Genomic DNA, 24,364 nt, shown 5'->3' with positions numbered 1-24,364 from the left:
TCGCCCATTTCTGTGTAACCAGCATACAAATATACTACCTATTAATATTATTATTAGGCCTATGTCCGGTGCCCCCGGCTTACGGTTGTAGTTCACACTCTACCCACCCATTTCTGTCTACATGCAGACCAGACATACTTACCTACCGACGAGCCATCCCTGTCCAGTATTTCGGTCTCCATAAGGATCGGTCAGTCGGCCATATTTTTACCCATTTCTGTTTTACATCGCGGATCGGGCCGCCTAGGGCCTGGCTTTAGCCGTACGTCATCATCGTTTATCCTTTTTCTTCCAGGCCTATTGAGAATAATATTTCGACGTACGGGTAAAGGGCATTGAATCGGAACAGACTAATGTTGACCGGCATAGACTTGGATACGATACATAAGAATAAAGGCGCGGGTATCATGGACGCTACAAATAGGATATGCAAATAGGATATGGGCATGTTGCTATGCACTAGTGTTGTTGTATTTCAAAGGGATGTTTGACAAGTTCATCATAGAGATCAGCGGGCAGGTCCCTGACCAAAGTGACAGCTATTCCTATGACAGGCAAGGCTTCTAATGGAGGGAAGGTTCGTAGGAGACGCATTGGACTGCGCCAGATAAGATCCTGAGGACGGAGACTAGTTCATCAAAACCAAATCACACACCTTGATGAAGCCATCACTTCGTCGCGCATGAGGAGTAGCTGTGCGATGACACAAAGAACATTAAGGTGGACACCAAATGCGAGCAGAAAGTCCCATAATCGAAGGACTTGATCCAACGGTGGTGTACATGCACAGAGCGTAAGAATTGCTGGTAACCATCGTTAGAACAAGAAAAAGACAACACAGAACCGTCAACTTCACATGGAAATGCATATATCTCGGCAGAGAGATTCTTTGACCTCAGGTGGCCATATAATTCTGGGTCGACAATTTTCAAACACTTGTCTAGGAGCTATTCAGCGTGTGAGCTGTGAGGTGACAATAATGACCCGAAATAGCTCACTCGAAGGCCTCTGTGAACACCGTCCAAGGTCGGCTGCACGTACAGGGGACACGATTCTTCAATAAATTTCGCAAAGCAATAAAACGCTTCTAATTCCGAAGGCATCGTGTAAAGGAACGGGGCAGCAAGAACGTTCATTCCTTGGACGTATGTGAATCCTAACGGATTTGCTTCCTGTCTATCTGGTATTCAATGTGTTTAATGGAACCTTCGAAATGCCTCATGTTACACACCATGATTCCGCCAGACAAACGCATCTAATAAACGAACCAACATATCCTCCTGAACTCGCTCCTTGAATCCACGGTCCGTCGCAAGCGTTCTGAAACCCATGATAAGCTTGTGAAGGAGGAATCGGGTGAAGACTCGCTACCGAAACGTATCGTTTCTGATCTTCTCCCTCACTTCACATGGACCTCGGGCTACGTATTGCAGGTAATTGTCGGCGGATATGTCGGTCATACGCAACAATATCTTCCATATTCTCGGTCGTAAAGTAGGATCCTTGTTATCCTGAGTTTCAGTTGTCAATGCAACAAAACCGAAACTTACCACGGTTGCGGGAATGCCTTCAACGAGTATCAACCGCCGCAATTTTTTTAGATTTGAGTCGTCTTCTACATCTCCACCAGAGCTCCGAGATTTCGAAGGGTATTTTGGCCTGCTGAGAATCTTGTTGAATGAATGAGCGGCGGCAGTATTGGGGTCGGAAGACATAGGTGGAGGTTGAGAAAGCTGTGTTGACAATCGGAAGCGTTTGTTGACAGCGACAGCGTCGGGCGCTTGCCATTTGGTTTGCCATGGATGTCCCATTCGTCTCATCCGGTACATCTAGCAGGGCTCATTACGTTCTCGTACGCAAGGTGGAGGAAGAGACTTCTTTCATAAGGGCAGACCAGCACCTCGCCGAAGCAGTTGACGTTACTCTCCGCGATTTGATGAAGCCGCAGTCAATGGTGAGTCCACGTATAATCGAACTCGTCTGTGCTCAAACTGAGTTCGCCTACTAGAAGAAATGCAAAGAACACTTGATTATGCTTTTATACTGCTATACGACTGCCTCCACCGGTACACTCGACCGCAGTGCCCTCCACGATGTTCTCTCTCGTGCAATTACCTTGGCTGAAGCAGGGAAGACCGTTGCAGATAAGAGGATAGGTACGACCCTGTTCTTTTATGATTTGATGGTTAATGTTCACTATACATAGGTTATCTCTTCTGTTCAGAGATGATGCCCCCGGGACATGAATTCCAACTCATGCTAGTAAATACACTCCGTAAAGTGTGTTCACCATCACTCGGAACGATTCAACGGGTCTGACTATTAAGAAGGATTTAGAGAGTTTACACGTCCCAAGGATCTGTCTGGCTTTAGACCATCTGATATCATCCCCGTCACAAGAAGTCATTCCCGCTATTCAAACACGTCTACTGGACCTAGTGGCTCATAACTCGTCAGTATGTGTTCTTTGTCGCGAGCGCTTTCTCAACAGACCGATCTTACCTATCGGCAGCCCCGTTATTCGTCGACGGGCACTGTTAGCGTTGAAAGCGCTTTCACACTGCAATCCTGACCTCCTCACCGCCATCGTTGCATTGGTGAGCAGAAGGTTGAGGGACATCGATCAGTCAGTGTCGAATGCTGCGTTGTCGGTTGCGACACGGACATTTGAAGTAAGTAAAAAGTTCGTTTTGATTGCTCTGGACCCTGAGAGCTTTTGAAAGCTCCACGATTCGACACGACTCGACATAAATCGCGCTGTCAACGAACTGCTTGGGTCAACATTTCCACGCAAAGTATATATGGACCGTAGAAGACCGGGAAGTGGTGATCTCAGAGTTCTTAACGCGGCAAATATAGTCGGGTGGGTACAATGCCGTGGTCGATGACAAACAGATGATCTTTATGGTTGTCTTAGTGTCTCTGAAAATAATCTTCCACTTATCGGCGACATAATACGGTTTGCTGCAAAGCGCAAGAAAGACGGTGTGTCCCTCTACTACCAAAGGACCCGCTCTTAACGACTCAGCCTCGATCGAATTCAGCTCTTTTACGGGAAGCGTTTCTTACCTTACGTTCGTTGGGGCCAGAAACATCGCTTCTAAAGTCTCGCAAATTATCGCCAATCAGTCACGTCCGCCATTTACTCACCTCGCAGGACGTCAACGACCAACACCTCTTCCTCTCGTGTTTGGAATGTGTCGATCCAAACTTCTGGGCAGGAAATACTCTGGATATTCCGCCTGCTTTAGACCAATGGGAGGTTGAACATATCATGCGCTTATTAGATTCCATGGACCCTTTGGTGCGCAAAACGGTTTGTGAAAATCCCCCATGTCCATCACTTTTCACCTAATTATCGTGACAGACGGTTAGGATATTAAACAAGGTGGACGATAGCATAGTCGGATCGTATTACACTCGGACTTTGCAGCGAATGCCTCCAGGGCTTTCTTTGGCTCAGAAGACAGAATATGTGTGTCGGCTCCTTGAAATTCTTGAAATTGAGTCGCAAGGCGATGGAGAACAGTATGCACGTGAAGTGCAGGGGATCCTTCAGCTCACGACCGAAGATAAGGAGGCTTTGTTAGATACGGTTGTTGAAACCGTACTATCTCGTATCCGAATAGGTAGTACGATTTTATCCCGATGGCTTACCAATGAACTCATACGATCACTCCAGCTTCCGCCGACTGGCAGGTACAATGTGCAACCACGTTCTTGGCTCGCTTTTTAGAACTGGAGCAGGCATCGGATCCGACGACGATGGTCATCGTCGCAACGTTGGCTTGCGAATACATCGATAGGGTTTCGCTATCGCCTTATGCACTTGTGAAAAAGATGTCATCGCAACTTTTATCAGCCTCATGTAAAGCCTTTCTTTTCGGTTCTTGGACAAAGCTAACAGAGCATCCAGTGCCCATACAGGAAGCATGCTTGTTAGCGATGCTGAGAGTTGCTGCAGAGTGCGACCGTATCCCTGAGGACGTCTTGAATGTGGTATCTAAAATCGGAGAAGCAGGTAGCGGCAGAATTCGCTTTGTGGGGTTTCTCGTTTCTCTCACGAAGGGCATTGAATACTGACAGCTTGAGTGTTCAGTTTTCTCTCAAATTCAGCGAACTTGTACAGGACCGTTCATCACTGAATAGTATAGTCTGTGGAGCAAAGTCCTCGGCAGTAAGTTCCATCCTTCAAACGGAGTTCGCACGATCATTTGAACTGTAATAAGCTACCGGATTTCCTCAGATCTTTGCAAAGCAATACGAAATCCGAAAGTCATAGCCATAGCCGGGGATGCCCTTCAACCTCACAAAAATCGGACCGTTTGTCCACGAGTAAACTCCGGTACACCGCGTATGAACCACCTATGATTACTCCCCGACTGAAGAGTCGTTCGTCTGAACGAGGATCCCGCATGACGTCACCAAACATTGCAGCAGGACTGAAGGCACTAACAGGTGGTGAATTGACAATGGCGGTCTCGAGCGAAGAGTTCGAGTTATCAATGGTATGTGGTCGCCTATTAATAATGTTTCATGTTGGCTGGGGTGCTGATCGGTGCAGATGAAACCCGGACCACATCACGTGTCAACAACCGCGAATACCACGGAGTCGGTGAGTCGCACCTATCATTCTCCTCCGATGACTAAAAAGTTTGAATGTATCAAGGACGACCTCATTGCGCTCGATTCACCATTCGTTGATCCTGGAGTTGGGGGAGATGTGGATGTTGAGAATTTATGGAGCAGCTTTGATCAATCGAATACTTGCCGGGGTTGGTATGACGGCTCGATCAACCAGGTTGTGAAACTAGTAGCGGCTCTGGCTGCGGTTCGAATACGTGTCTTTGATGCGTTGGTTCCTCCGTACGAAGGTTAATACACCACGTCTCCTATGCCATTAGCAGAAGCTGACTTTTCTCGTTTCACTACAGGCGAACTGAAAGTCCTCGTATTCCCCGTGGGGCAAGCGGGCGAACTGCAGGCGTTGAACTTGGGCGCGATTTTGCGGCTCAAGTCTAGCGAGGAGGAAAGTTGTCTGTGGCGACTGCGTGGAAAGCCACCAATATACGAGAAGGTCAAGGACCTCCTGACTGGTTGAGGCATATGGATGTATGAATGTCCGTTATCGATTGGTCAACCTGTACTACATACGTTGCAATATTATGATGGGCCTCAATTCATGTCCGCGCCGACAAGTTGCCGCTCAGCCTGAGCGCGAGCGACGATGACCGGAATTGAAGGTACCGCCGATGCCGGAACTCAAATGTTCCCACGGTGGATTGCTAAGTACCTATAAATCATGGCCTGCAAATTTTTTGAAAGAACAAGGACCTTCCTTCCCGCCGTACTCAAGGACGCCCACAACACCATACAGCCTCTACTGCACCCTTAATCTATGAAGTCTGCCCTCTCCTGGTATGTGCTTAGGTTTCCATTTCCATTTACCTCTTCTTGACACCCTCTTCGTTGTCTTCTAGTTGCTCGACACGACAAGTTAGCGCAATTTTCTTTGTTCCACTTGCATTCTTCCTCCTCGACACAGACCGCCCACCTTAAGGTCCAGCTACTGCATTCTCTCGTTTCCGCCCAGTGATGGGATAATTGGACATCGATAAACCCTGAATTTGGTCGTTTAGCCAGAGCTCCCCAATAGACCTTACAAGAAAAAGAAAAGAAAAATATAGAAGGAACAGGAAACACACCAGCTCCCAGTTCCACACCCACCGCTACTAGAAAATCTCCTTCATCATTCGCATCGCTCGCAATTATGCATACCTTAAAAAACCCATCTTTCTTCCGCCCAATCAGCAGACCCTCCTCTCCAGCACCATCTACCTCTCGACCAGACTCGGGTATCGGTTTTGAAAGAGCTCGCCCTCCCAACCGCTTGTCGCTGCAAACATTCAGACGTCAGTCCCCTGCCCCTCCAACCGTCGCTCCAATGACGTTAGTTCAAGATGGTTCGTACCTTGAAATGCTCAACCTCAAGCTGAGTGAAGCCGTTACAAAGGCACTGACTCATCCAACTGGTCCACCTACTGCGAATGATGTACTAGGGGGACGGCGCCCAATTCCTGCAGGCAGAGGTCATGATTTGGGTTTACTGATCGCTTCGTGAGTATCTCGTTTCCCCTAGTGACTTTCAATTCCTGATTCAACTTTCTCCTAGTGAACTGACTGCAACTAACGACAATTCCCACCTCCAGAAAGCCATACTTCGGTCGTTGCATAAACCCCTGTCAGTGCTGCTTAGCAATTTGTCGAGTCTTGTGTTACCCATTTTGCTCTCCCCGGCTTTCCTTACTCCTCCCGCTCCCACCCCACAAATTCCCAGTCATAATGCCACGCAATTGCATGGCCTGGCCATTGCAGCATTTGCGGGGGAATTGCTCGAAACGTTTGATGCCTTCACGCTTGGTCAGGATGTCGACGTTCGAGGGGATAATCTCAGGTTTATTCGTGAAGGACTAGTTTCCGTTGTGAACCGCGTTATCAACCCTCTTATCGGTGGCATCAAGACCGAGCTCCTTGCTGCGCTTGATGGATTGGAGAATCCAGGTTTGGTTTCTCCGGTGAAGCCGCTTAATGGAAACAAGTCGGTACAACACGCTTCTGTTGCAACGCTTGTTGCAACCATACCTCTCTATGCTCAAGCTCTCAAACGTTATACTTTCTCCGTTGTCGGACAGGAAGCTTTAGCTCCTTTTATCCTATCTCTGGTGTGGCGAGCAATGGTTGCGTTGTCAAGCAGACCATATGTTGTGCCTACCTTTCCCTCTTCCCCAGGTTTGTCACCAGCGGTTTTACCAGGCATCAGGATACGCCGTGGCTCTCCCACATCCAGTCCTCCTTCAACGCCTCCTCCCACTCGATTCACGATCAAACTTTCATCCTCCAGACCACCCTCTCCTCCAGCACCTCTCATTCATGTGCAAACCTCCACTGTTGGAGATACTCGCGCAATCCATAACCTCCTACGCATGCTTCCTCTTCCCGAAGAAAAGATGGCGCGGGATGCTGTAGAGGAAGCCCTCAATGGCCTTCAGGCTCTCGCTCATTTCCTTGAAGTTGTGGGTAGTATCCTAAAAGCGTCTGACCGTAGCGTGGAAGGTCGTGCTCGTGAGCTCACGGAAGTGACAGAGAAGATTCCTACACTTATCGCACTTCCTATTCTCATGAATGCGGAAGCACAGAACGGAAGCGAGGGTCGTTCTGTGTCAAGCATTCTTGGTGTTTCGGAGGGGGAATATAGGAGCGGCTGTTTGACAGGGTTTGGGCGTGCTGACGAGCTCTCTACCGCTGTCGGGAAGAGGGTCCGCACCTATTTAGAGGCCGAGCAGAAGGCCGTCTTGTTACACTGGCTAGAAACAGAAATTGAAGAGGACGATTGATTATTTAACTCTTAATTTATTTCCTTTGTGCCACACTCATCTTTTCAATAATGCTCGTTTCAGGTTATTTTACTTTCATACACTCGTTTCGCCGTATTGTGTTGTAGATTGGAATGTCAAGTTCGTGCTCGTCGGCCCTAACAGACTGTAGCGATAGTTGCCAGCAACCACGTTGGATATTGTAGGGAGTTCGCAGGATCTTGACTGAACTTGACAATTTCGACATGAAGGTCTGACCAAAATCGGATAATATCACCCCGATACGATGTGCATGTTTAACGATCTTAGTAAGGCAGAAAAACATCGGAACGGATTGGTAGGCATATGCACAATGTCGCACGGGAAGAACTTGACGTTGAGCGTCACACATCCATCAGAAGGCTCTGTCTGAACATGCTGGCCTAAAACCTGATAGGCACCAATCATGATGACAGCAAGACTATGGTGACTTGTACAGTATGGTGAGGTCGGGCGTGTCCTTGAAGCAAATTTTGACTGAACGAGCCTGAAACGAAGCCATAAATACCAGCATAGGGAGAGCACAGAGTGGAAAATGCAAAGTGTGCGTGGCAGCTACCATGTTGTTGTGTCTAGAGTGGAAGACGAGTCAGGGAAACATCGTAGGAATAAACCAAAGTATAAGGGCTAACCCGTTTCACGCTTTCCCCTCCGAACGTCTTCCATGAGACTTTGTGCGTGCTTGGTGATAATATCAACGTATGGTTTCAAGGAGGTGCTTTCCCAATCTAGAACGCGATTAACGAGACTTTTCATGGCGCGAAAAAGTGAATTTTACCTGAATGGTGCTCCATTCCGTTTTCGTTCTGACTGCCTGCAGCGTCCAGTTCTCTCAGGAGTTGGCCGACCGTGGGGACCATCTCCGGGTCGAAATCGTCGATAAGTGATGGATCAACTGGGACGCAAACGCGTCCAGTTTTGGGGTGCACACAGAATGGCGCTTTCAGTAAATGGTTTCGATGCTTGGATACTTCCGCATCAAGGCGAGGATATGTATATAAAAGAATGATGTCTTCCATTGCAGAGGTAAGAATTGGCTTCATTGTCATGTCAGCGCGATCTTACCTACGAAAAGATGGATCACATACTCGTTGAGATGTTCCTTTCGGATACTTCTTGATTTGGTTCTTTAAATCAGACCATTTATCTTCCGAAGTTCGATATGGACCAGTAGACCACTTTTCACGAAGATTCTCGGCTACCTTGGAATCGGGAATCAAGTGCAAAAGGGCGTCATAGCCTTCCTCCGATCCAAAACAATCTTGATCGTTGAGTATGATGTCGCTGAAAACTTCGGCGAGTTCAGACAATGCAAACCTATTCGGCATAGTCGTATGTTCGTATGTAGCCAACTGCGAGTATAAGGTTTTCACGTACTGTAAGCAAGGGGGGAGTGGCTTCGTCCCCGATCGTGCAATGACCTTGCCAACCTCCTTTCCCTTTCCTGGTTGGACAGCCATCATCCAATTAACCAAAGCCCTACGTTGCTCATCCGTAAGGCTCAGTGCCTCCTTGTCCGATATCCATAGATGAATTCCGCGCCGACCAGAATACACCCACAAGAGGTGCTGGTACCCAAACTGATCGCGAATCGAGGTATCCAAGACACGCACGGCCGCAGCAATGAATCCCCAGCAACGTTTACATATCGCCGCATCTTTACAGCAGGTACGGATAGAGTCATAATCGGTCATATCAATGTCAAACACCAGCTCGCGCTGTAAGGGTTTGAAAGCTCCTGGGCGAACGGTTTTCTTATCCTTGGGCTGCGGGAGGTGTTATTGGAATGACCAGTATATGTGAGGGCCAACACACCCTGGCAGTATATACAGGTCCTATCTCGAAGCGTGTTGGTGCCAACAAGCATACTTGTTTCTTTAGGTCTTCCACGGTGTTGAAGGAATTGTAACGCAAGTATACGTCTTGGGGGAGCGTGAAAGAGAATTCACGATGGGTAAAAAGTCGAGTAGGAACGGGTTGATGATTTAACCAGTTGAATATGGATTTGAAGGGGTATAACCTTCGATAAAAGGTTCGCATAACCTCCGGGGAAGACGCGTCGAGATCGTCCATCGCAGTGGGTGGCAAACGCGTGTTGTCACAATGTTAAATGTCACAGCACCCCGTCACGATTTACCACGAGGCAATACAATTCGTTCTTTTCAGAACTGTCTATTATATATCCACATCGTTGATATTATAAGAGAGCGAGTATCGACGAAAAAACAAGAAAGTCAATGACCCTTTCCAGTCCTTCGTTGCTTTCGCTTCCTGCCAATGAGGGAGCCAATACTCTGTCCAGGCTGTTTTAGCTCGTCTTTTATGTGTTCCTTCCCGGCAGAGACTCGACGTTTTTTCGGTGGAGGAGATTGATCCTCAGGTTTGGGCAGGGTGAGCTCCTCTTTCGCTATCGAAATTGCCTGCATCGGGTCATTACGAAGTCGTGAAACACGAAACAAAAAAGAAACCGACCTCGGGCTTTTTATGTTGTGCGTTCCGTCTTTTGATGACTTGTACGTTCTCAATGGAGAACTCTATGATTAAGGTTCCCTTGGCCTTCTTTACCATGCCAGGTTCGAGTTCGAGCTCCGCCTGCATTCTTTTCAGACGATCTTCGTTTTTCTCTTCCTTTCCCTTTCCCCTCTCACGTCTGATGAGATCTTGGAGTTCCTCTTTCCACCATTGTTCAAAAAGGGTCCCCAGATTATGATTGTTGTTTGCCCAGCGTAACACACGTAAGGCATCGGGGTGGTTGTGCATTTCCACAAATCCATAACCTCTGCTGCGACCCTTGCCGGTGACGGGGTCAATTCGCTCCTGCTGTCGAACAATCTTGGCCTGTCTTACTCCGGCGTGTTTGCGAACTTTGGATTTTCCTTCCCCCTTGTGGTCAGTCGTCGCATCCTGGCTAATCTCGTCTTCATTTTCCGCTAGTTCGTCCGGCGAAAGGCCTTTCCTTTCTCCGTTTTTGAATTCGATATTGAAGGCCTTCACCGCATGCAACGCGAGTCGCTTCAACATATGTTCTGTAACAAATAGAGGGATTTGACGAATACTGAGCCGCGTCTTCGAGATGTATAAGGAGGGATTGGATTTAAGTAGGTTTCTTCGCGCGTTGAACGACGCTGTTCGACGCTCCAAGTCAGCAGGGGCGAGCGATTCTGCGGGAGGTGTGTTGGGTAGAATAACTAGGACGATATGTTAGGGACGCGTGTCGAGAGTGATCCACATTATTTCTTACCTCCTTCACGCAGAAGATACATATTCCTTTTGTCAGCTTTCTGTCGCTGCCTTTCCCCCTCTTCCCTTAACTTCCCGGCTTCCGTCCGTGTCACCGCGCGAACGACATCCAATGTGCGCCCATGTAGGACGAGGCTCCGGGCCAGACTGGAAGACGGATCTGGCGTAAGGATCGAAGGAAGGGTAAAAGGGTTTTTTGGCTAACATAAGCTTTTAGTACTAAGCCGGAACAAACGATCTTGAACTTACCAGCTCACGAGAAGAGGAACCGACCGCTTCTGTCTTTAATAGCTCACTTTGTTCGATAGCCTTATCTGCATCTTCCTTGTTCCAGAAGCATGCAAATCCAGTTCCGCGGGGACGTCCAGTCTCTGGATCCATCGTGATTCTTGCATATCTCAGTGGACCAAAAGTGCGGAAACTAGGAGATAATCAGAGCGATTCGGGACCGTAACACATGCAAGCAGCTCACAGATTTCTAAGATCGTCCTCCGTCGCTGTGAAAGGTACGTTTCGGATGAACAACGTGGTCCCAGTATCAAGTGGAGGAAATTTGGGTTTGACAGGACCTTCATCGTCGTCGTCGCGCTCTCGTAAGTCGGAGTCATCAGACTCATCGCCGTCCTCGCTACCCTCATGCACTCCCACAGCGTCACTATCAGGCTCGTCACTCTCTGAGTTGTCGGCTCCAACCTCTGCGTCATCCATCTCGAGATCATCCCCATCCATCTCTTCGACATCCATTTTCGACTTTTCCTCTTCCCATTTGTCCTTGCTAAGTGACCAGTCTACGGCGACCGTCCTTGCATCACTGCCCGTTTTCTCGTTGACTTCCTCGACTTTATTGCCCTCTGGTTTGGCATTCTTCAATTTTTGTTCTATCCTCCTCTGCTTCTTTTTCTTCTGTTTACCTTCGGCTATGCCTTTTGCCATTCCAGAATACATAACGGATCCGTTGCACCCTTCAATAGCACGTTCGGCGTCCTTTTTACTCAACATCCACACAAAAGCAAATCCACGCGTTCTGGAAGGTTTAGACTTGTTTGGCGACGAAGGTCCAGATTCGGGAGCATCTTGATCCACATGATCATCTTTCATCTTCTCAGTAGGAATATGGATCGAGTGTATGGGACCATAAGGTAAAAACACAGCCCGGAGATCTTGTTCAGTCGTGTTGAACGGTATATTACGAACAATCAGTCTGCTCGCGTGACTGGGGCCACCTTTGTCGCGCATGCCTGGTTTGATATCCTTCGGTTTCTGAAGGGTATCAAGTCGTTTCTTGAGGGTCGCGGAAAGGAGGGAACCCTTGAAGACGTGTGCATGCAGCTTATTTACCGCATCGTGAGCATTGGCAGCAGTGTCGAATAAAACGTGTGCTGCAAACAAATAAGCCGTCCATCCCAGGAAATTTATTCTTCAAAGTCGTACCAATGGTATTGGCAGTCTGTTGAGAGTCCTCCATCTTCGCGGGCCAGTCAACCTTCTCTACACCAGGACATTTGCGAAATTTCTTCCATAATGTTTTGGAATCAACGGATTGAGGTAGTCCTGAAACGACAATGGTACGGATAGCAAAGGGATCGTGAGGAGCTCGTAGAGATGGAGCAACAATATTGGATGGCTTCTTCACTTTTCCTTGCTTGTCATTCTTGGGCTAAATTCAAGATGAGACAGTCCATTTGTACATTTCAGGTTGTAATTGGCATCTTATACATACCTTACTTCCGGCTCGTTCAACTCGCAGACACCTCCCGACAAGAGTAATTCCTTCTCGCGAGATTTTTTCGTATGCACCTTCTGCGTCTTCCTTGATCGAGAAAGACACATACCCTACACCCTTCGAAACGCCTGTCCCTGGTTCCGTAACAACAAAAGCTGACCTTACTGGTGCAATGTCTGAGAATAATGTTTGCAGATCGATGGAAGTTGCAGTATATGGCAGATTTGACACAAATAACGTTGAACTGGGTATCGCAATGAGTTACTGATGATCTTTCGAACGAGAGCGAGGTCACCCATAATTTGCAATCGCTCCCTCCTCCTCTCTTTCTTTTCGTTTGCCAAGGTTGGGAGACATGATGGTGGAAGACTTCATTTTCAAAGCCTTACACACACAACAGTCTCAAACAACGTCAATTGACGTCGGAAAATTTGCAAGCGCCTGATAAGCGCCTATAAGGCCCGTAAGGCCTGTCACATAAGCCCGGATCAAAATTTCCACGACCAAGTAGTTTCGGGCATACAGTAGTACTTTGGATTAGATTATTTACCGCAAATGCTCGCTCAGGCTGCGCTCGTGCTCCTACAGTACATACCTACACCAGCTGGGCGGAGCTTCTTTTTTTGGGAGAAATATGCACCGCACGCTGCCTGCTTGCTCACTTCGAATCTTAGTAACGATACATAGAAAGTCTAAAACAGAAGTAAAAACACATCGAGGTTGTCCAAGGATATCCCTCATCACTACCTGCATTCATTTAGAGCAGCATCTCCTCGAGTCCGGCCATTGCCTGAACATTGCCTGAAGATCACTGATAGAATAACTTAAAGGATGCGAGCAATACGTACGTGCTACTTGCTGCACACATAAGCTTATACGTCCCAGATTCGCTTCAGCAGTAATTCGAGAAGCACATCCGGGCCAGGGGTTTTAGTCACACAAAGAACTCCGGGTGGCTTGCTCATTCCCACCGACAACGCCTGCTCAAGGGATTCCACCTCGACACGAGTAGGTATAGGCTTCACCTCAGCACGGTTGGTGCCTAAGGTATCTGCGGACTCGCCTTCTCGTCTGTCAACAACGAGCATTCCACGAGTTAACTCGCCTGTTCTATATCACTGTCCACAAAATCAGCCGAACATTCCTAAATGGGAGTCAAATACCTTTCAATGTCGAATATCCGCCTTTCGGCCACCCATCCCGACGCCAAAACCTCTGAAGACGGGAGATGGCTGATTGCGCACCATACTGCCACGATGTCGTGCAATTCCATTGCATCCTTTCCGAATCGAAGCATTACGTCTCTTGTCCGTTTTAGAAATGAAGAGGTGAAATGGATCAAAGGGGACTTCATTGAAGACACAGAGGGTACTGAGACCCCTGCGAATGCATCGTCTACCCTCTCCTTGTAAACAGGGAAAGGCAGTGCATGAGATGTCGTAATGTCCAACGGAACGAGTAGAAAACGTTCCAGCGGAAATGGAGGTTCTCCAGCTGGGCAGAGAATTTCTTTGACAGCAAAAGGGTCTGCGAAGAAATTGACTGGGGGGTACTCAAGCCTGATGAAGTTCAATCGCAGAACAACGCTTACATTCTGCGACGGGACTTGTGTTCCCCGGGACGTCCAAAGCTCCCCCCATGCACACGACCCGGCCAACCCTGGAAGCCACCAGATCTCGGTCTTTACGAACCAAGACTGCAAAGTTAGTCAAAGGCCCTAGGACAATGTATGTTATGCTCAATGGTAGATGGGAGTTCATAAGCGACAGGCAGACGTCAGACCCTGATTCCTGAGCCGTCTGAACACGAGGATGACCACTGGTATGATTTGCGGGACCCAGCTCGGGATGTCGTTCAGAAATATCACCGAGTCCATCCCTGGGATCCGGTCATTTGTAGTGACGAAAAGGATTGCCAGCTCACTACCGACCTTCCATGAAAATACTGTGCATCCATTATCTGACCTGCCAGAGGTTGACCCCGCCCTCTAGCAAGTATGGTCTTGATGGATGCAAAAAAGTTCGGAAAACGCGCCGCATGATCTGGATATCTCTCAAGATGATCTCCTACAGCTTGATATGCCTTCAACACATTCAGGCTGGAGGGACGGATCAGTGATGTGTATTGGAGCTTTGGGGGGCTGTTCTTACAAGGACGACTCGAGATCGGTATTCCCTGCAAGGCTGAGGTATGAAGTTGATGAGAGACAAGAGGGAGCTCACCGAAAGAAACAATGATGGCTAAAATCTCTATTTCTGGGGACGCTAAGGCTAGCAACCTGCAGTGACAAATGGGTCTAGTTCGAATGACAGAAAATTGAATCTCACAATGCAACTATATCGTCGACACCGGGATCAGTATCGACTAGTAGAATTCAGCTTCAGTACCCCCAAACAAAAGAACCCTCACTTATCACAGGGACCGGTTTCATGACGATCTCATGGAAATTGAACAGCAAACTGGGATTTGAGTGTACGGTACATATATATGTAGTAAAAACGCCGCAATCGTGCAATAGCTTGTTGGATTTCGGAAGTCTCCGACAACTGTGCAGCTCCCTCGGGTGGCTGAGAACGTGACCTAGAATATCATCGACTAAAGCATCGCGGCGTCGTACACCCTCGACGCAATCAGAAAAAATGGATTCATTACGCTTTCAGGGATCGCTTCACGGCCACAAGGGATGGGTTACTGCCATTGCTACCTCCTCAGAAAACCCCGACATGATTTTGACTGCCTCCAGAGGTATGTTGTTGCCTCAACTTCCCACTGCCTCGCTGCAACTCAGCTTAATCTCTAGACAAAACCATCATTGTCTGGCAGTTGACCCGCGATGACGACTCTTACGGATACCCCAAAAGAATCCTTCACGGTCACAATCATTTCGTTTCTGACGTTGTCATCTCTTCCGATGGTCAATTCGCCCTTTCTTCCTCCTGGGATCACACATTGCGTCTTTGGGATTTGAACACCGGTGTTACCACTCGTCAATTCATCGGCCACACATCCGACGTACTCTCCGTGAGCTTCAGTGCAGACAACCGACAGATTGTCTCTGGCTCTCGTGACAAGACTATCAAGCTCTGGAACACGCTTGGAGAATGCAAATACAATATCAAGGACGATGGTCATTCAGAGTGGTGCGTTGATATTGATTATACCATTCGCCTTTTTCTCTTACACTGGACTTGTAGGGTCTCCTGTGTACGGTTCAGTCCCAACGTTATGAGTCCTGTCATCGTTTCCTGCGGATGGGACAAGGTTGTGAAGGTGAGAAATTCGGCCTTCGAATACTTCGTTTCGTCGTTCGGCATGATGCATTATCAATATTTGCTACTTCAGAGGGTTTACCCTATGAGACAACACTTTCCACCAAGATCTCTGACCTCAGCATTTTCTTCTTTCTCGTTGGAAGGTCGCACTAACATGCAATCTGTAGGTCTGGGAGCTCTCCAAGTTCAAACTCAAAACTAACCACTATGGCCACACGGGTTACATCAACACCGTTTCGGTTTCTCCCGATGGTTCGCTAGCTGCGTCTGGAGGCAAGGATGGAATCACCATGCTTTGGGATCTAAACGAAGGCAAACACTTGTACTCCCTTGAGGCAGGAGATATTGTTAATGCTCTCGTCTTCTCCCCCAACCGATACTGGTTATGTGCCGCCACCGCCAGCTGTGTCAAAATTTTCGACCTTGAGAGCAAGTAAGAAAATTCGCTCTTATTGCGTGCTTTCGTTCTGACCTACATGTGCCAAGGTCGATTGTCGACGAGCTTAAGCCTGCCTTTGCTGACGACGCCCGCCCGCCCGAATGTGTTTCCATTGCTTGGTCTGCTGACGGTCAGACCCTGTTTGCAGGCTTTACTGACAACGCTCTCCGGGTCTGGACTGTTACTTCATAGTTTACTACACATCTACGATATGTCGTCTTTGTATGTCGTATTACAAAGATACAAAAGCTTCCTGCCTCAAAAGGCTGCACCATATTGCCACTTTTCTGTTGTAACTTCTATTTAAACGACAGGAATCACGGCTTCGTCCAGATTCCGTTTTCTTTCGCTATAATCCCAACGATCCATACCCCCAAAATTGATTTTCATTCCAGTGAGCATGTTGAACTGGAGGTCGTAGATGTGGGATGCCTGCGCACGCCAACTATCTCCCCTATGAAACTGTGTAAGTAGAGGGTCCTAAAGTACTTGTGGCAGTGATAAGCCCTTACGTTGCAGTACCATAAACATCTCCCTGTAGACTCACAAGTCTGACCGAACTATCAGCATTGGATTTTGTATCGTAAACCCAAATGTCAACCCCTGTATAGATTTCCTGCCAGCCCGATTGGTCGATGAGTCTATGAGGAGGAGAAATACGCCTCGCGTCTGGATGAAGAGAAGGAGATGGTCGAATATCCACATCATTGAAAAGTCTAAGTGCGGTGAGGTTTGAAATGTTTTCAAAGAGTGCCCGTTCATTGGGCGATTCTGGGTTGATCGTTTTGATGAGCTTTCCGTCCTCGCCTTCTTCCTCTTCGTCCTCTTCTTTCATGTCGGCGTCGGTGTTGTTCTCGTCCATTGTAGTTGTGTCATTGTTTGACTTCGGATTATCGTTTCCAGTTATCTCCTTCTCAGCTTCTTTTAATTTTTCATGGATCGACCGCCAGGAATCCTCATCAGAGAAATCTGTTCGGATCACCACACCCCCAGCAACATTCTCTATCACCGAGTCGAATGGGTCTTCATCTTCGTTCTTGTCGAGACGTCAAGTAGAGTGAGCAAAAGTAATGACATTCTCGGGACGCGACGTACAGACAGTTCTTCATCCCTAAAACTGTCAGAATCTGAGGGAGGAGCCGGGTTGCTTGCCCAAAAATTTTCAAGGACGCGTAACTTCCATTTCCTGCGGCCTTCGTTTGGATGGGCCAACTTTACAGAATTGTAATGCTGCTGCATGAGTACGTCAGTCGGTACTTATAAGTAATTGGGTAAAAGGAATGCGCACCGACAAGAATTGCGCCAGTTCGCTCCTCATTGTCTCAAAATTCCTGTCCACAGATGTCAGTATCTCGAAAAGATGTAGTTCAACTTTGGTGAAATTTGACGATCACGTTACACATATTTGTGAACATTACACACGAAATACACAAGCTTTCGTGCTTTCGTGCGTGGAACCCAGATTTTTGCATGATCTTTGGTCAGACATACTTGAGATGCAATTATAACTGGACATCAATGAATAATGTCAGAACTTAGCGAGACGGGTGTTATCGGATTTAAAGGAAATGTATGATGACGGCAATAATCTACTATACTGCAGAGGTCCTTGAACCAGCTATTCGATCCACGACCTGAAAAGAGTGTCAGAACGATACCAAGGTGCACGAGGGTCGAACTTACAGTCCGTATGTAAGGAAGGGAAAGCAAGGTACCAATAAAAGGCAACTGACGAAGAAAAGTAACAACGACCGGGAAAAAATCGCTAGAGGAGCATTGTGAGCGCGATTTAAGCCTAGAACGACACAACGACGTACCCGAAAAGGTTCAAAAATCCAAATGTCTCAATTATCATTCCAAAGAACGGCCATTTCAAAAACACCAGCAAGATTCCACCAAGAAAGCATATCGTTCCGCGTATCTTTTGCTTCCGAGCGAAGAAATAGAAAGTTTTTTGAGGACCGATGATTAGGGTCAATCCAGAGACGAAGAGAATCTGCGACGTGGCAAGGTCAGACGTTAATGTCGTCGCGAGGTGGGGAGAGGAAGAGACTTACGTTCCCGAGAGCTAGAAGTGCGCCATCGAAGAACAACATAACACCCAGCATCATGAACAACGCGCCAAATGTTGTCAGTGCGACACCAATTTCTGAAAAGCAAGTGAGTTCTGGTATCAAGGTCCTTGTAATGAGGATTACTCACTTTGGGCGTCGGTCAACCACATACTGAAGAAAGCCTCGGATTGAAACGTTGCAGAAAGAAATAAGACTGGAAGCTGCGTCCGTGGACGTGGAAGTTTGCCTGGCAGACACGTGATACGTCGTACTGAACCTCGAAAATAGTCATTTCTGTGTACATACCTCCGGGCTATTCTGAGGTGGTTACTGTCTACATCGACGGGATCAGGGAACTGTTTTTTCGCCCATTTCTGTCTACATTTTTGATAGGACACGTAACCAGCATACAAATATACTACCTATTATCATTATTATTAGGCCTATGTCCGGTGCCCCGGCTTACAGTTGTTAAGCAGCTCACACCATGCAGATCAGACATATCTACCGACGAGCCATCCCTGTCTACATCAGTATATCGGAGTATGCGTGCTTTCTGGATCGGTACCCATCTCTGTCTACATCGTGGATCGGGCCGCCTAGGGCCTCTCTGAACTGATCATCGTTCACCAATTGATCTTTGCGTGTACCCAATGCTCTTTGGGCAGGTCTTAACTGGAGTCTGCAAACAGTGAGAAGGATTTCTCTGTTTACCCTGGAATTGTGGTCCCTGGTACCTCTTACTTGTAGTCGAGATAGTTTCTTCACATCTCTCGGACACACAAGTCGACTTGTATCTGCGCATCTCAACCAAAGCCCGTAAATGTATTTGATATCCCTTTTACTGGGCAATCGCCTCCGATGGAGAAACGTTTCCGTCTGCTGTCAATGGCCATTTCTCTGTTTCCTGAAGGATTTCATGTCCTCCAAGTTGATCACTCGCCTTGTACCTCACAACTACTAGCAGCTCATCAAACTCGTCCCTAATGGTACTTGATGTCTGCAACGCGAAGGGACGTGCTCTTTAACTTGTTGGGGATGGAACTACGCTCAGCAACACTCTAGGGGCTCTCTAGGAACACACTCTGGCCCTTACCCCGCTTGAGAGAAATTGTTTCACATTCGGTGAACCACTTTATCCATGGCCACTTTGAGATTCATGCAAGCGTCCTGCTATAGTGCATATCTGCACCTCTTCTGAAATCCAAAATCTGAATTTAAAGGATGGCGACATCCGGAAATTCCAAAGGTGGCATTCCTTATGGGACGAGTACAAATTCTCCCTTTTGGATCATCTCACAGCCTCGTTGTCAAAGGAGGTGAGAGCAGACTCTTCGTCAACTTCAACTCTCCGAATTTGAACATATCGATTCAGAAGCTGATTTTGTGTTCAGCTTAGCAGTGGATGTATGGAAGCACAGCTGCCACTCTCCTATCTGGAATCGGTTTCAGTCCATTATTTTGAGCTAAACAACCTGACAGAGCCTCATTTAGTCGTCGACGCATTTACAGATTCACTCAAAGGTGCCGTTAATTGCGAAATTCTGGAGTGTGGATGTGACTCGATGGAGTGGACGTTGTATATGGTCCTGAGAAAGGAGCTATTTTGACCTTGTTACACCGGCACTCAACAATGACTGTGGCTGCATCGAAAGAATTGAGATCGCTAGTAATATGCCGAAGGAAAGTATCCACGATGGCAAATGCATCATTCTGACTTCGTGAGAGCATCTTTCCAAAGCTTTTCCATTCGTAGTTCTGTACGCTAAAGCTTATGAAGATAGGTTCAGACATTCTCAATGTATCGGAATTCGCTGGGTGCAGGGTGGCGTACTAACGCGTCATGTTAAATTTTCTAATCCCCCAGCATAAAATTCAAGTACTGTACATAGCTCGCGTGTGTTCCGAGTATCATCATGATCAACCGATAATTATGACGGAATTTGAGTGTGGTGTATAGTCGAAAGTACTGGTACAGGAGCTAAAGCCATTATGGCGTGTACAAATAGAAAAAAGTCCTTCAAGGACTGTTAGCGTGCATAAGCAGAAGTGTCATGGCGGCGACTCACCAGGAAGTACTTATTTACGAGATAAATAGATCACCCGACTATACTGTTCATCTGGCCGCTTTCGCCTTTAGAATCCTGTCATACGACTCCCTAAGTGGAGTGCGATATGCTAGAACGGTTAAATGATTACTAAGATATGGAGGAGGAAGTAACGGGTGTATGCCTTCCACCGTATGATGTGTGTTGACGGGCGGAAAGAATGATATCATCTGAGGAGTCGGCGGACGAGTGACGGTCGGCAAGTGAGCTAAGGAAGATATTGCCGCGGAAGAGGAAGACTGAGAAATTGTGGATAGAGTTCGATTTCGGTCTCGACTGGGTCTCGTAAATTCACGAGCGGAAGGGAGAACCGGGAGGGTTGCAACTGATCTAGCAGATGAGACTGACGTTCTTCGTGGATGAGAATTAGGTCCGACTATGGCAGATTGAGGGTAGGGTGAGGTAGGAGAGGCAGATATAGTAGATGGAGAACCGGGGGGTTTCGCACGAAGGGAGGTGGGAGATGAAGAAGGAACAGTTGATGCGGCATCCGAGGTTGTAAGAGGTGCCAGAGGCGCAGGACGAGAAGGGGCAGCGGGTTGACCAAACGAATGACCTCGAATAAGTGGATGTGGGCGAAGTGCAGCATGGTCGTGCTTGCTGGATATAGAATGAGTGGACGGGGGACGCGTAGACGCTTGACGTTTGGTTGTCAGTCGTGGCGCAGTCGGCCTAGCGTCGAGGGAAGAAGATTCGAACTGGCTTCCCTGCAGCACCATACTGGCAGGCCGGGCTTTCTTGATGAGGGGCTCTGGTTCCACTGTGCTGAGCGGCGCAGTCGAAACTGGCAGCTCTTCTGCACGAGGTCGCACCACGAGACTTGGAGGAGTATTTGACGTGGTCCCGGCTTTCACTTGCGCTGTGTCAAAACCGGAATTCGGGCGCAAGGGGTCTACACGAGGTATTAGCATTTGTGCTCCCATTCGACTATTTGAATCAGCCTTCCCGGACGGTTCAGTCGATGCAACGGCTCGATTGTGCAGGGGATTCCGGTGTACTTCCACCGGAGTAGCCATGTTGTCCAGCTCGTCCTCTGAACCAGAACCGTCTACTGGGTTGGGAGTGTTGATACCGCTCTCACTTGAAACCCATTCATCTTCATCTCCTTCGCCATCTTCAGGTCCCACAGTGACCGTAAATGCAGGTTTAGATCTGGTGGCGGGTGGCAGGAGTGGACGTTTGTTCAAAGGAGCCAGCTGGTCTTTGGAAGAAACACGAGACGGAATAGCTGGCCTCGAATGTCCCTGTAAGAGAATTTCGTCTGGTTGAGATATTCCACGAGTGAGACTGAAGAAAGAAAATTTACATCGTGGCCATTCTTTAGCTTGGGTCTGTCGGGATTTCTGGAAACTTGTTCTTTTTGTGTGAATTGAAGATTTGTGGCAATTTTTGTGACCGAGGACGTGCGAGAATGAGGGCGAAGGGCAGCTTTGTGTCCACCTTTAGGTGCCATCGTTGGGGGTCGTTGGGTGACAAGCTCAGGCTTCGGGCACATGTCGCGGATCTCTCCGCTCTTTACTTTACTCGGCCACCACCAAGTCTTTTCACTACTCTATTTCTTCACCTCGCCATGGAGAGGGTACAATATCAGCAGGAGCAGGCAAAGCATTCACACATTCGTGCTTCCGTAATCCTACTCAAAAACTTGAATGTAGATGCTCGATGAGCTCAAAGATCTGGTCGAGAAAAAAATATTCACCGTGGTAAGTGAAGAAAACTCCTCTATCGTATATTTTATTCTTAGGCTTTACGATCTGTAGAAGGAAACAAAACAGATCATAAAACAACGAACCGCATTCGAAAACACTCTGGTTCGGCGCGTTGCCAGAAAGGCGGATTTTTTGAGATATGCTCAGTATGAAATGAATCTAGAATTGCTCAGACGGAAGCGTTTACAACGAATGAGTTCGTGCCGGTCACATATATTCTTCTTCTGGGCTCTCATCCACCTGCTAGAGCTACCTCCTGGTCCCGCGACCGTCTCTGACTACGCTTTAGTGCGAAGGCAATTTCACATTTTTGAACGGGGCCTGAAGCGGTTCAAATCCGACATTGGGCTATGGATAGAATATATCCAAGTTGCTCAAAAGGAGGGGGCACGGTCGTTGGTTGGGCGTATAACCGCCAGGTTTGTTCAAGTTTTCAAGGTTTCGGGCTGAAGCGCACTAACTTTAAACTGTGCTAGAGCTCTCCAGTTTCATCCGAATACACCTGCTCTTTATATTCTAGCTGCCTCGCACGAATTAAACCATCTTTCACCATCCACAGCCCGTTCGTTGCTACAGCGGGGTATCCGGATGAATCCCGAGAGCATCGAGATGTGGAAGGAGTATGTTAAAATGGAATTAGGCTTTATTGAAAGTCTGAGAAGGCGCTGGGATGTATTAGGGATCCACGATAATAAAACTGATAAGGGGAAGGAAAAAGAGAAGCTGCTGGACTCGGAGATTGTTGATGAAGATGGTGATCTACCCATGGTCACAACGACAGATGATGATGCGGATGTGACAGCTTTCGATGGACAGGAAGGAACAGCAGCCAGGAAAGAGATCATGGGAGGTATCATTGTGAAGGCCGCTATTTCGAGTGCTGTTCAAGGTGTGTGACTTGATTATCATTTATCGCCTAACGACGAGAATTATTGTTGGGATCAGCTTTGCCCAAGATCGAGCTATTCGAAGCATTGGACCAATTGATCACAAGTTATCCGTCACCTCCAGAACTTCGGGGCTCGGTAGTAGCCCACCTGGACGAGCTTCTTTCTGCGTCATTTCCCGATCATCCAAGAGCAGTGAAATTGCTCTGCAAGAGAGTGCTCCGTCCTGGTATCGTCGGTGAACAGCTGGTTGACGGAATTAAAGCCGCGAATACAATAATCTTATCTCGTGCTAGCGAAAGCAGCAAAGAAGAGATGCTCCAAGCCTACTCAGATTTTGTGTTGGAGCAATATCATACGGTGTTGGATAGCAATCTGGTGCGTTCCAACGAGCCTGGGAAGTGACAGACGATGTTTGAATTGCCCTTTTTTTAAACAGAAACTATACCTAATTTCGTCCTTGCAAGGGCTAATTCAAACTCAAAAGAAGTCGCCATCATTGTTGTCTGCTCACATCAGATTATTGACAGAGGCCGCACAGCGGGGCACATCGGACAAGGAAAAGGTTTTGCTGATTGCGAAACGGTACACGTCCAGGGTGCCTGAGGCCCCAAGCGTTTGGCTGGCTAGACTCACAGCGGTACGGGATTTGGGCGAAGCTGTCGAAGAAGTATGGATGGAAGCTAGAGGGTGTGTATCGGTCTCACAGGAAGAGACACTGACCGTGTGGACTTGGGGGCTGTCCTCTTTACCTCAGCAGCGTAAACGACAAGTGCATGAGGTACGTGACTGCAGTCGGATCCTTCAGGCCAAAACTTCGGCCGGAAGTATTACCAGTCTCCATGCGTGCTAGAGTTTATTGACGGCCACTTTTGTTTCGATTTCGATACAGGAGCTCTTACGGGAAAGCATAGGCGATTCTGGACTCCAGGGTGTGCATGAAGAGTTGCTCATGTCCTATGTGAGTCTATTAGCGGGACAAGAAGTGCCACCGGCAACCGAGGAAGCTGCAGATCACAATCTCGGGGTCACGAATGATTCGAAATCACACGCGGAGAGCTGGAAACGGGGAATACGTTATATGCAAAGAACATGTTTCCCGAGCGGAAGAGTGTGGCAGCAGGCTTTTATGCGATCGAAACAGGGGTGTGTCGGGGAGGATATGTTACGCGATATCTATGAATGCTGGCGACGAGGGGAGGAAGAGGACGCGACTGTGGAGTGGGCAAGATGGTTACTGGAAAACGGGAAGGGCAAGGCAGCGACAGATGTGATATTGAGGAGCAACAATAGGGCTGTGGAGGAACGTTGGCGAAGACTTGTCGCTGCCGGGTAGCCGTATAATAAAACCTAATCATGATGGCCTGCGGCTGACATATCTCCCTGCACTAAGAGTCCGAGTAACTGAGATTCAGAAAAAATAAAGACCAGACCAGAGTTCCTTTCAATGTGTGAATACACAAATGCAGCACATGTAACAATTGATGATGGGTACACATGGTCAGGCCTGGTTGGTCAGT

General features: G+C 47.8%; 11 protein-coding genes across 14 annotated transcripts; 4 read left to right on the top strand and 7 right to left on the bottom strand.

Moving 5' to 3' along the window:
• Nucleotides 1–283: 283 nt before the first annotated feature.
• Nucleotides 284–1,741, bottom strand: E1B28_009980 (uncharacterized protein). Of its 2 annotated transcripts, XM_043154914.1 has the most exons (7): nucleotides 1,551–1,741; nucleotides 1,372–1,502; nucleotides 1,232–1,320; nucleotides 999–1,180; nucleotides 857–947; nucleotides 656–803; nucleotides 284–598 (listed from the first exon to the last, which is right to left on the bottom strand). In XM_043154914.1, exons 1-7 carry the CDS (start codon nucleotides 1,713–1,715, stop codon nucleotides 460–462), a joined length of 945 nt encoding a protein of 314 aa, XP_043007372.1. In that variant the 5' UTR covers nucleotides 1,716–1,741; the 3' UTR covers nucleotides 284–459. The 2 variants fall into 2 exon arrangements, with proteins under 2 accessions (XP_043007372.1, XP_043007373.1); XM_043154915.1 differs by having other exon boundaries at nucleotides 284–803.
• On the top strand, nucleotides 1,742–5,177 carry E1B28_009979 (uncharacterized protein). 2 transcript variants are annotated; one of them, XM_043154913.1, is made up of 16 exons: nucleotides 1,742–1,954; nucleotides 2,009–2,156; nucleotides 2,207–2,280; nucleotides 2,331–2,452; nucleotides 2,513–2,672; nucleotides 2,724–2,863; nucleotides 2,918–2,985; nucleotides 3,045–3,304; nucleotides 3,368–3,629; nucleotides 3,683–3,868; nucleotides 3,917–4,041; nucleotides 4,100–4,177; nucleotides 4,230–4,508; nucleotides 4,565–4,615; nucleotides 4,670–4,874; nucleotides 4,935–5,177. In XM_043154913.1, the coding sequence occupies exons 1-16, from the start codon at nucleotides 1,799–1,801 to the stop codon at nucleotides 5,099–5,101; spliced, it is 2,481 nt and encodes an 826-aa protein (XP_043007371.1). In that variant the 5' UTR covers nucleotides 1,742–1,798; the 3' UTR covers nucleotides 5,102–5,177. The 2 variants fall into 2 exon arrangements, with proteins under 2 accessions (XP_043007371.1, XP_043007370.1); XM_043154912.1 differs by having other exon boundaries at nucleotides 3,045–3,316; nucleotides 4,230–4,615.
• Nucleotides 5,178–5,277: 100 nt separating this feature from the next.
• On the top strand, nucleotides 5,278–7,528 carry E1B28_009978 (uncharacterized protein). The gene is made up of 3 exons (XM_043154911.1): nucleotides 5,278–5,418; nucleotides 5,481–6,117; nucleotides 6,173–7,528. Exons 2-3 carry the CDS (start codon nucleotides 5,771–5,773, stop codon nucleotides 7,392–7,394), a joined length of 1,569 nt encoding a protein of 522 aa, XP_043007369.1. The 5' UTR covers nucleotides 5,278–5,418; nucleotides 5,481–5,770; the 3' UTR covers nucleotides 7,395–7,528.
• Nucleotides 7,529–7,967: 439 nt separating this feature from the next.
• Nucleotides 7,968–9,485, bottom strand: E1B28_009977 (uncharacterized protein; the record flags this gene model as incomplete). Its single annotated transcript, XM_043154910.1, has 6 exons — nucleotides 7,968–7,984; nucleotides 8,045–8,140; nucleotides 8,191–8,449; nucleotides 8,501–8,729; nucleotides 8,790–9,178; nucleotides 9,228–9,485. 6 exons carry the CDS (start codon nucleotides 9,483–9,485, stop codon nucleotides 7,968–7,970), a joined length of 1,248 nt encoding a protein of 415 aa, XP_043007368.1.
• Nucleotides 9,486–9,646: 161 nt separating this feature from the next.
• E1B28_009976 (uncharacterized protein) lies at nucleotides 9,647–12,732 on the bottom strand (the record flags this gene model as incomplete). The annotated part of the gene is made up of 8 exons (XM_043154909.1): nucleotides 9,647–9,832; nucleotides 9,885–10,600; nucleotides 10,654–10,852; nucleotides 10,902–11,073; nucleotides 11,125–12,031; nucleotides 12,084–12,309; nucleotides 12,373–12,619; nucleotides 12,671–12,732. The coding sequence occupies 8 exons, from the start codon at nucleotides 12,730–12,732 to the stop codon at nucleotides 9,647–9,649; spliced, it is 2,715 nt and encodes a 904-aa protein (XP_043007367.1).
• A 157-nt stretch (nucleotides 12,733–12,889) lies between these two features.
• On the bottom strand, nucleotides 12,890–14,852 carry E1B28_009975 (uncharacterized protein). Its single transcript, XM_043154908.1, has 9 exons — nucleotides 14,785–14,852; nucleotides 14,703–14,739; nucleotides 14,598–14,653; nucleotides 14,526–14,550; nucleotides 14,306–14,473; nucleotides 13,967–14,253; nucleotides 13,539–13,917; nucleotides 13,224–13,485; nucleotides 12,890–13,165 (listed from the first exon to the last, which is right to left on the bottom strand). The coding sequence occupies exons 1-8, from the start codon at nucleotides 14,804–14,806 to the stop codon at nucleotides 13,248–13,250; spliced, it is 1,212 nt and encodes a 403-aa protein (XP_043007366.1). The 5' UTR covers nucleotides 14,807–14,852; the 3' UTR covers nucleotides 12,890–13,165; nucleotides 13,224–13,247.
• Nucleotides 14,853–14,982: 130 nt separating this feature from the next.
• GNB2L1 (Guanine nucleotide-binding protein subunit beta-2-like 1) lies at nucleotides 14,983–16,278 on the top strand (the record flags this gene model as incomplete). Its single annotated transcript, XM_043154907.1, has 5 exons — nucleotides 14,983–15,120; nucleotides 15,176–15,515; nucleotides 15,570–15,645; nucleotides 15,815–16,080; nucleotides 16,134–16,278. The coding sequence occupies exons 1-5, from the start codon at nucleotides 15,015–15,017 to the stop codon at nucleotides 16,276–16,278; spliced, it is 933 nt and encodes a 310-aa protein (XP_043007365.1). The 5' UTR covers nucleotides 14,983–15,014.
• A 111-nt stretch (nucleotides 16,279–16,389) lies between these two features.
• Nucleotides 16,390–17,404, bottom strand: E1B28_009973 (uncharacterized protein; the record flags this gene model as incomplete). The annotated part of the gene is made up of 4 exons (XM_043154906.1): nucleotides 16,390–16,540; nucleotides 16,599–17,122; nucleotides 17,182–17,319; nucleotides 17,375–17,404. The coding sequence occupies 4 exons, from the start codon at nucleotides 17,402–17,404 to the stop codon at nucleotides 16,390–16,392; spliced, it is 843 nt and encodes a 280-aa protein (XP_043007364.1).
• A 274-nt stretch (nucleotides 17,405–17,678) lies between these two features.
• E1B28_009972 (uncharacterized protein) lies at nucleotides 17,679–18,310 on the bottom strand (the record flags this gene model as incomplete). The annotated part of the gene is made up of 5 exons (XM_043154905.1): nucleotides 17,679–17,720; nucleotides 17,770–17,851; nucleotides 17,904–18,082; nucleotides 18,144–18,235; nucleotides 18,289–18,310. The coding sequence occupies 5 exons, from the start codon at nucleotides 18,308–18,310 to the stop codon at nucleotides 17,679–17,681; spliced, it is 417 nt and encodes a 138-aa protein (XP_043007363.1).
• Nucleotides 18,311–19,953: 1,643 nt separating this feature from the next.
• Nucleotides 19,954–21,732, bottom strand: E1B28_009971 (uncharacterized protein). The gene is made up of 3 exons (XM_043154904.1): nucleotides 21,555–21,732; nucleotides 20,210–21,492; nucleotides 19,954–20,158 (listed from the first exon to the last, which is right to left on the bottom strand). The coding sequence occupies exons 1-2, from the start codon at nucleotides 21,699–21,701 to the stop codon at nucleotides 20,257–20,259; spliced, it is 1,383 nt and encodes a 460-aa protein (XP_043007362.1). The 5' UTR covers nucleotides 21,702–21,732; the 3' UTR covers nucleotides 19,954–20,158; nucleotides 20,210–20,256.
• E1B28_009970 (uncharacterized protein) lies at nucleotides 21,733–24,245 on the top strand. 2 transcript variants are annotated; one of them, XM_043154902.1, is made up of 8 exons: nucleotides 21,733–21,848; nucleotides 21,904–21,951; nucleotides 22,009–22,153; nucleotides 22,205–22,376; nucleotides 22,434–22,846; nucleotides 22,903–23,222; nucleotides 23,284–23,625; nucleotides 23,737–24,245. In XM_043154902.1, exons 1-8 carry the CDS (start codon nucleotides 21,819–21,821, stop codon nucleotides 24,178–24,180), a joined length of 1,914 nt encoding a protein of 637 aa, XP_043007360.1. In that variant the 5' UTR covers nucleotides 21,733–21,818; the 3' UTR covers nucleotides 24,181–24,245. The 2 variants fall into 2 exon arrangements, with proteins under 2 accessions (XP_043007360.1, XP_043007361.1); XM_043154903.1 differs by having other exon boundaries at nucleotides 21,733–21,951.
• The last annotated feature ends 119 nt before the right edge of the window (nucleotides 24,246–24,364 follow it).

This window comes from Marasmius oreades, chromosome 6, assembly GCF_018924745.1.
Source record: "Marasmius oreades isolate 03SP1 chromosome 6, whole genome shotgun sequence".
Taxonomy (NCBI): Eukaryota; Fungi; Basidiomycota; class Agaricomycetes; order Agaricales; family Marasmiaceae; genus Marasmius; species Marasmius oreades.
Note: the sequence above shows the minus strand (reverse complement) of the source record. Positions and strands in the feature narration are given on the sequence as shown.

Coding starts and splice junctions, on each gene's coding strand:
- E1B28_009975 (XM_043154908.1), bottom strand. CDS start 14,806: ATGAAACCGGTCCCTGTGATAA. Junction 14,654..14,702: donor GTCGACGATATAGTTGCATT/GTGAGATTCAAT, acceptor TTGTCACTGCAG/GTTGCTAGCCTTAGCGTCCC. Junction 14,254..14,305: donor GCACAGTATTTTCATGGAAG/GTCGGTAGTGAG, acceptor ACCGGATCCCAG/GGATGGACTCGGTGATATTT.
- E1B28_009970 (XM_043154902.1), top strand. CDS start 21,819: ATGGAGAGGGTACAATATCAGCAGGAGCAG. Junction 22,377..22,433: donor GTTGGGCGTATAACCGCCAG/GTTTGTTCAAGT, acceptor AAACTGTGCTAG/AGCTCTCCAGTTTCATCCGA. Junction 22,847..22,902: donor TATTTCGAGTGCTGTTCAAG/GTGTGTGACTTG, acceptor TGTTGGGATCAG/CTTTGCCCAAGATCGAGCTA.
- E1B28_009980 (XM_043154914.1), bottom strand. CDS start 1,715: ATGTCTTCCGACCCCAATACTGCCGCCGCTCATTCATTCAACAAGATT. Junction 1,321..1,371: donor ATCAGAAACGATACGTTTCG/GTAGCGAGTCTT, acceptor CATGGGTTTCAG/AACGCTTGCGACGGACCGTG. Junction 1,181..1,231: donor GTTTGTCTGGCGGAATCATG/GTGTGTAACATG, acceptor ATTGAATACCAG/ATAGACAGGAAGCAAATCCG.
- E1B28_009978 (XM_043154911.1), top strand. CDS start 5,771: ATGCATACCTTAAAAAACCCATCTTTCTTCCGCCCAATCAGCAGACCC. Junction 6,118..6,172: donor TTGGGTTTACTGATCGCTTC/GTGAGTATCTCG, acceptor ACTTTCTCCTAG/TGAACTGACTGCAACTAACG.
- E1B28_009979 (XM_043154913.1), top strand. CDS start 1,799: ATGGATGTCCCATTCGTCTCATCCGGTACATCTAGCAGGGCTCATTAC. Junction 4,178..4,229: donor GTGGAGCAAAGTCCTCGGCA/GTAAGTTCCATC, acceptor AACTGTAATAAG/CTACCGGATTTCCTCAGATC. Junction 4,616..4,669: donor CCGCGAATACCACGGAGTCG/GTGAGTCGCACC, acceptor GAATGTATCAAG/GACGACCTCATTGCGCTCGA.
- E1B28_009971 (XM_043154904.1), bottom strand. CDS start 21,701: ATGGCACCTAAAGGTGGACACAAAGCTGCCCTTCGCCCTCATTCTCGC. Junction 21,493..21,554: donor AGCTAAAGAATGGCCACGAT/GTAAATTTTCTT, acceptor ATTCTCTTACAG/GGACATTCGAGGCCAGCTAT.